The sequence below is a fragment of the Oryzias melastigma genome, linkage group LG2 (assembly GCF_002922805.2).
Source record: "Oryzias melastigma strain HK-1 linkage group LG2, ASM292280v2, whole genome shotgun sequence".
Classification (NCBI taxonomy): Eukaryota; Metazoa; Chordata; class Actinopteri; order Beloniformes; family Adrianichthyidae; genus Oryzias; species Oryzias melastigma.
In genome coordinates this window covers 10,932,619-10,938,409 of record NC_050513.1, presented here as the reverse complement: position 1 = coordinate 10,938,409, position 5,791 = coordinate 10,932,619, and the positions used below count along the sequence as shown (strand labels likewise).

The window sequence follows — 5,791 nt, the reverse complement described above, 5'->3', positions numbered from 1 at the left end:
TGTAACTTGTAGAGTTTTGACAAAATATATTTTTAAAAAGAGTAAAATATTGAAAGTTATTTAAGTTGATTTATTCTGGAATAATATTCTTGCCTTTTTTTATTAATATTTTTGGTTAAAAAATTACATTTTAAAAGTTTTTAAAATTTCCTTTAAGTGTGTTTAATAAATTTTTATCATCTTCGGCCCGTGACCTAAGTTTTGTTATGGAATTTGGCCCCCTGTGCGATTAAGTTTTTATATATTGTTATAAAATGATTAATAATTTTTGAACTTTTTTTCTTTTTATTTTTGTTTGGTTTTTTAACTGTTTCTTTTTTGATGTTTTTGTTCTTGTTCAAAAAAGATTTTTCTTTTAATCTGCCAATAGAGAAAGAAAAACGTTCAGAAAGAATTCTTATTTTAAGAAAAAAAATTCTTGCTACCCAGACATGTTTTTTCTAAACTTACTTTATTTTGAAAAACTTTATTGTTGAAATGAACTTTATTGTTCCAAAAGAAAATAATAGTATAAATGAGAAATAAGCAAAACTAGAATAACAAGAAAGTTTTTCCCCCTTTTTTTAAAAAATGTTTTTCAGAAGAGAAAAACTGAACCTGAGCCTACGGAAAAAGAGGATAAAATCGGTGATGATGCTCCTAAGGAGGAAAACAAGGAGGTCAAACAAGAGGAAGAGGTCAAAGCCACAGCGGCCGAACCTGAGAAAGTAGAAGAGAAGGCGACGCCGGCACCTACGCAGCCCAAAAGACGAAGAGCTGCCAATCCGTATGGCGCCTGGGAAAAAATCAAGCAAGAAAAGGACCCATAGTAAGTGTCTTGAGAGGGGGGACCTGGTTGCAGGCAAGATGGCGCCCAAATAAGTTCATTGTTACCCCAGGCTCCCATGGCTAGCGTTGCAGCTCAGGTGCGATGTGGGAGCGGTCTAGCTACAACAGATAGCTCCATATGGTTACGGGATGGCTGCAAACCTCGCGAAACTCCGAACTCATGGAGGTTCATGCAATAACTCGCCATTTATATAGGAAGTACACTAATCCCGCCCTCTTACTGCGGTTCAGCTGCGGCGTCCGGTGAAAATTTTAACCCAACGAAACAGATTCACCAGACTGCAGAGGTCGAACCTGACCGTCTGCAGTGGCACTTTTAAAGTTACTTAAAGACTGCGGCGCTCGGATAGAAGCCGTAACGCTAGCCGTGGGAGCCCGGGGTTAGCCGGAATCGGGAATGTCGCAACTGTAGCCGGAAGCTGAATCTATACTAGGTCATTTTCTAGCCCTAACTGGGCTCCGGTGTTTTTCTAGGGAAAGAGCGTGAACTTCAGTGAAACTTAAGTCGAGGACATCCGGTTAATGATGCTCTGGCGCCATCTTGAGGCCATGTTGTTGTCTGCGCCTGCGTCCTCATGTGTCTTTGGTGTTTTTAGCATGTTCTTGCTGCATTTTTTCTTGTGATGAAAGTCCTATTTTTGGAGAAATTAGGCTCTAAATTGTACGTCTGAGTTCTTGATTCAAATTGCTGTAAATCTGGAACAAACAAAAAAAATTGCAGTTTAGAGAAGATCGTACATCAAGAAGATCCATTTTCTTTGTCCGAGGATCCTTAAGATCAGTGATGTAACTAAATTTCAAGCATCCACAGTATTATTTTCCATTTATGAATCAAAGACAAGTCATTTACGATAATCAGTACCAAAAATCTAAAATGTATTCAGATCATCATCATCAAAAATGCTGTGGGCCCAGAATTGATCCTTGTGGGACACCACAACTTATCTTTTTGGCCTCTGATGTAAATTCTTTAATTTTGACAAACTGTTTTGTCAATATTCTGGCTCAAAACTGTTGTTCTGATGTTGCTCATTTTGTTGCGCCTGAAATTTAAGTTTGTGGTGTGTGAGGGGCTGTAAGCTAGCAGGAGAAGATGTAAACAGAGAGCTCTCAGCGATGGAGAGTGCCTCCAGCTTAGAAATGAAAAGTGAATTTCTAATGAACTACTGTGTGATGAAACTATGTCCTAGAAAATGACACGGTTTATTTAAATTGTGACTAAAAACAACACAATTATAATTAAATACCACTGGGAACGCTTTGAAAATAGATCTTAAGAAATTGTACTTCTCCTTCCTCTGCAGTGCAAACGTAGACCTACAGTTGCCGCAGGTGGAGGGGAGCACGGCCAGCGCTCCAGCCGAACTCCCCCCTGAGCCCAAGCCGAAGTTCAAGGAGCGCATCATCACTTCGCTCGGGGAGGAAGGCGGACCCGCTTCATTCAGGAAACCCAAATCTCAGAACGGCAAATCCAGGAGCCTCCGACAGAGAGACGACGACGACTAAAAGCTTCAAACTGAGACTTTATACACAAATAAACCAATCTTTTTTATGTTGATTTGTTTAATTCAAATATTTATTTGTGAAACCTAAATTTTAAACCCTGTTTACCCAGCAACAATTACATTAAGATCAATTATTTGAACCATTTTTTAATATTTTTCTATACTGAATCCACCCAATTAATTAGGAGCTTCATATTTTTCAATTTTAGTTACAGGAAGTCCTTTAATAATAAAGTGGAGTACACACGTTTTCTTTATTTCAGATGTATATATTTTTGACAGTTTTAGCCACATCTTTCTGCAATGTTTGTCAACTAATATGAATCATTTTAGTGAATAAACAGTGCTTCTAGTGATGGGAAAAATGTTTTTTAATGTTTGAAACTAGAACCCCCTATGCGACTCTGTATCAGGGTTGGCACAGGCATGTAGGGCGTGACGTACATTTGAGTAAAGGGCTGTATGAAACTGATTAAAAAACTTTATTGGCTTTTGATGTTGTTTAGTCATTTAAAAATGCAGAGCTAGAATCAACTCTCAAAAGACGGATAAAAAATAAGGACAGTTTCATTTCATAGCAATTTTTAAATATATAATTAGTGTTTTTAAGCTAAAAAATTAAATTTTCTACATTTTATTATATGATTTTTTTCTTACAGTTTATTTTAAAATGTAAAAAATATTAACAAACGTTTCAGAAAAAAGCACCTTATTTAGCCATTGTCGCAAATTTGATATACACACCAAAAAATATTACTATATTTTGAAGAACTAATTAACAATTTCTACATTATTTCAATACAGGGAGTGGTCATTTACAAAAATTAGTAATAGATGAGTCATTCTAAAAAAGAGGTCTGAAAAACTAGCTAAACTTTTTCCCGCCAAAAGTGGTTTTGAGATTTTACGGAGGCAGCCATTTTTAAATGAGCAGGAAAAGCTGCTCCAAGTGGAATGATGATGAACTACAAGGCATAAAACAGACTAAGTTATATTGAATGGATTTTTAAAGAAAGTTTTGATCATGCTAATGAGATAGTGGTTGTAAGACATGCATACATAAAATATAATATGAATAAAGTGTTATAGATATTAGTTTATGATGTAAAAATATTGACAAGTGTTCAAGAAAAAAAGGCCCTTATTTAGTTGTCTCAAATTTGATACGCAGAATCTTAAAAAGGTGTTGTAAGGAATTAATTATCAACAAAATTTGAATTATTTTAATTCAACAAGTAGTCATTCACAAAATTGAGTAATAATAGATAAGCTACTCTTATCGTAAAGTTTGAAAAATTAGCGAAACCTTTTCCCGCCAAAAGTGATTTTGAGCATTCATGGAGGCAGCCATTTTGAAATGAGCAGGAAAAGTCCTTCTACTGCCCTTAGTGGTATGATAATGCACCGCAGAGCAGAAAATTTGACTTTTATGGGTTTTTAAGGAAAGTTTTGATCATGGTAAGTGGTCTCAGAAATTGACGTGAGAATAAACTGTATTTTTTATGCAGAACTTTAAATGTGTTGCAGTTTTATTAAGAAAACAGGCAGACACAGATTATATACAAGTTTTATTTTAAAAAAGTACTTATCTTTTTGCAATAAATTAAATATATCAGCAGAATACATGGTTTTACTAGGTGATAAAGGCATGTTAAGTCAGTCTGCAGACTGTCCCGACTCAGGCTGGGACCTGGTGGTTACAATCTCCAGGAGAGCCTCTCGCTCTGCATGTTCCAGAAGGTCAGCAATCAGATCGTCAAGCTCCTCCCCTCCTTTCATGAACTCCTGTTCCCAGTGAGGTCCAAAAAAAAAAAAGTAATTTTTATTAAGAATAAAATGAGAGTTAACAATGGAAATAAAAAGATTTAAATGACCTTGATGTCTCTGGTGGAATATCCAGTACGGTGATCGGTGACGCGATCCTGGCTGAAGTTGTAGGTACGAATCCTCTCAGACTGAGAGCGTGTTCCCACCTGTCAACATGTAGGAATTCATAAATAAAGAGCTTTAAATGCTTGAAAAGCTGTTCCTTTATAAAGCATCCGTTACCTGCTGCTTTCGTGCAGTGTGTCTCTGCTCTGTCTCTTTACCCATCATGCTTTGGTAGAGTCTGGCCCTCAGCATTTGCATGGCGGTCTCCCTGTTTTGGAGCTGAGAGCGACTCTGCTGACACTCAGCAACAATGCCTGTTTAGATAATAGTCGAAATAATGTAGTCATAATAATGTAGTGACTAAAAATACTCCTAAATCCAGACTTTACCAGTTGGAAGATGAACAATTCGCACAGCGCTGTCCGTCGTGTTGACGCTTTGCCCGCCAGCTCCTCGAGATCTGAAGGTGTCGACTCGCAGATCCTTCGGGTCTACATGGATGTTTAGCTACAAGCGACAGATGTGTTACGTGGGCCGACAAAATGGGAATCATAACGCAGAGAACGTCGGTTACGTCTTTCGGCTGCGGCAAAACAATGACGGTCATGGTTCCCGTGTGGATGCGCTGCATCCTGGACGACAGGCCCACCTCCGGGATCCTTTGCACCCTGTGCGTCCCTCCTTCGTGCTTCAGATGTCTGTACACGCTCTCTCCTGCAATCCTGATGGCCGCGTGGTGCAGTCCACCTGAAAACAGACAGATCGTGCAACGTCTTTTAAATCACAAATTCACACAAAGAGTTGTAGCTTGAACCACAATTTGGAGTAAATAAACGTACTCACCATACTCAGCAGATGTGTAGTTCAAAAGGTTGAAGTCCCAGTTCTTGTAGATGGCGAAACCCTGGTACATATCGAACATCTCTTTAGTGAACTGCTGACAGATGTCGCCTGAAATGAGAGAAACTAACGACTAATAGAGGTGATAAAATACTGAATCTACTTGACTTAAGCTCTTAATCTGACGCTCTGCGGCTCCAGAGCCACGTCTGGCCCTCTATTGTGGCTCTCTGGTTATAGGAAAATACAAAGCTTTGAGTTTAAAAAGTAACTGTAAAGTAAATTTAAAAAAAAAGGAAACTTACTAATCCCTTTGCGAGCCTCCAAAGCACAGTAGCCATAGTGGTTCGATAATTGAGAACTAGACATTTTGACAAATTTCAGTGTTTAAATGTGCTTAATGGTTCAAAAAACTAAAGTTAATTTGCTCTGTTTTAAATTTAAATAGTTAGATTTATGAATTTCTGGCTAAGAAGCACCACAAATGTTCTAAAATATATATTTTTTCATTTCTGATATTATACTACCTACCACTGATTCATAAAACGATCAAATGTGACACAGGAAGTCTGTTATTTTGAAAGGAAGTCTTGTGAAATTCTGTTATAAACGGTTTCACATATTTCTCTTAAAGTTTGTTTATATTTCACATAAAAAATAGCAATAACATAAATACAAATTTTTGTTCTTCTGTGTGGCTCCTACTGGGTAGTGGTCAGTGAGAACTGGACCTACATAGCTCTTTA

General features: G+C 37.4%; 2 protein-coding genes across 3 annotated transcripts in view; one reads left to right on the top strand and one right to left on the bottom strand.

The window, feature by feature from the left end:
* The window catches only part of LOC112160091 (WW domain-binding protein 4), a gene marked incomplete in the record, with an annotated part of 6,037 nt that extends 3,210 nt beyond the window's left edge, over positions 1 to 2,827 (top strand). Inside the window, 2 exon segments of the mRNA XM_024294454.2 lie at positions 582 to 808; positions 2,133 to 2,827. Of these exon segments, the coding sequence (XP_024150222.2) occupies positions 582 to 808; positions 2,133 to 2,334 (429 nt within the window).
* A 1,064-nt stretch (positions 2,828 to 3,891) lies between these two features.
* Positions 3,892 to 5,791, bottom strand: part of mtrf1 (mitochondrial translational release factor 1) — a 5,516-nt gene continuing 3,616 nt past the window's right edge. For both annotated transcript variants that reach the window (XM_024294593.2, XM_036215806.1), the window contains 6 exons: positions 5,049 to 5,156; positions 4,780 to 4,952; positions 4,595 to 4,712; positions 4,383 to 4,519; positions 4,208 to 4,306; positions 3,892 to 4,118 (listed from right to left, as the gene is read on the bottom strand). In XM_024294593.2, coding sequence (XP_024150361.1) covers positions 3,990 to 4,118; positions 4,208 to 4,306; positions 4,383 to 4,519; positions 4,595 to 4,712; positions 4,780 to 4,952; positions 5,049 to 5,156 — 764 coding nt within the window. In that variant the 3' untranslated portion in view covers positions 3,892 to 3,989. The remainder of the gene's footprint in view (positions 4,119 to 4,207; positions 4,307 to 4,382; positions 4,520 to 4,594; positions 4,713 to 4,779; positions 4,953 to 5,048; positions 5,157 to 5,791) is intronic.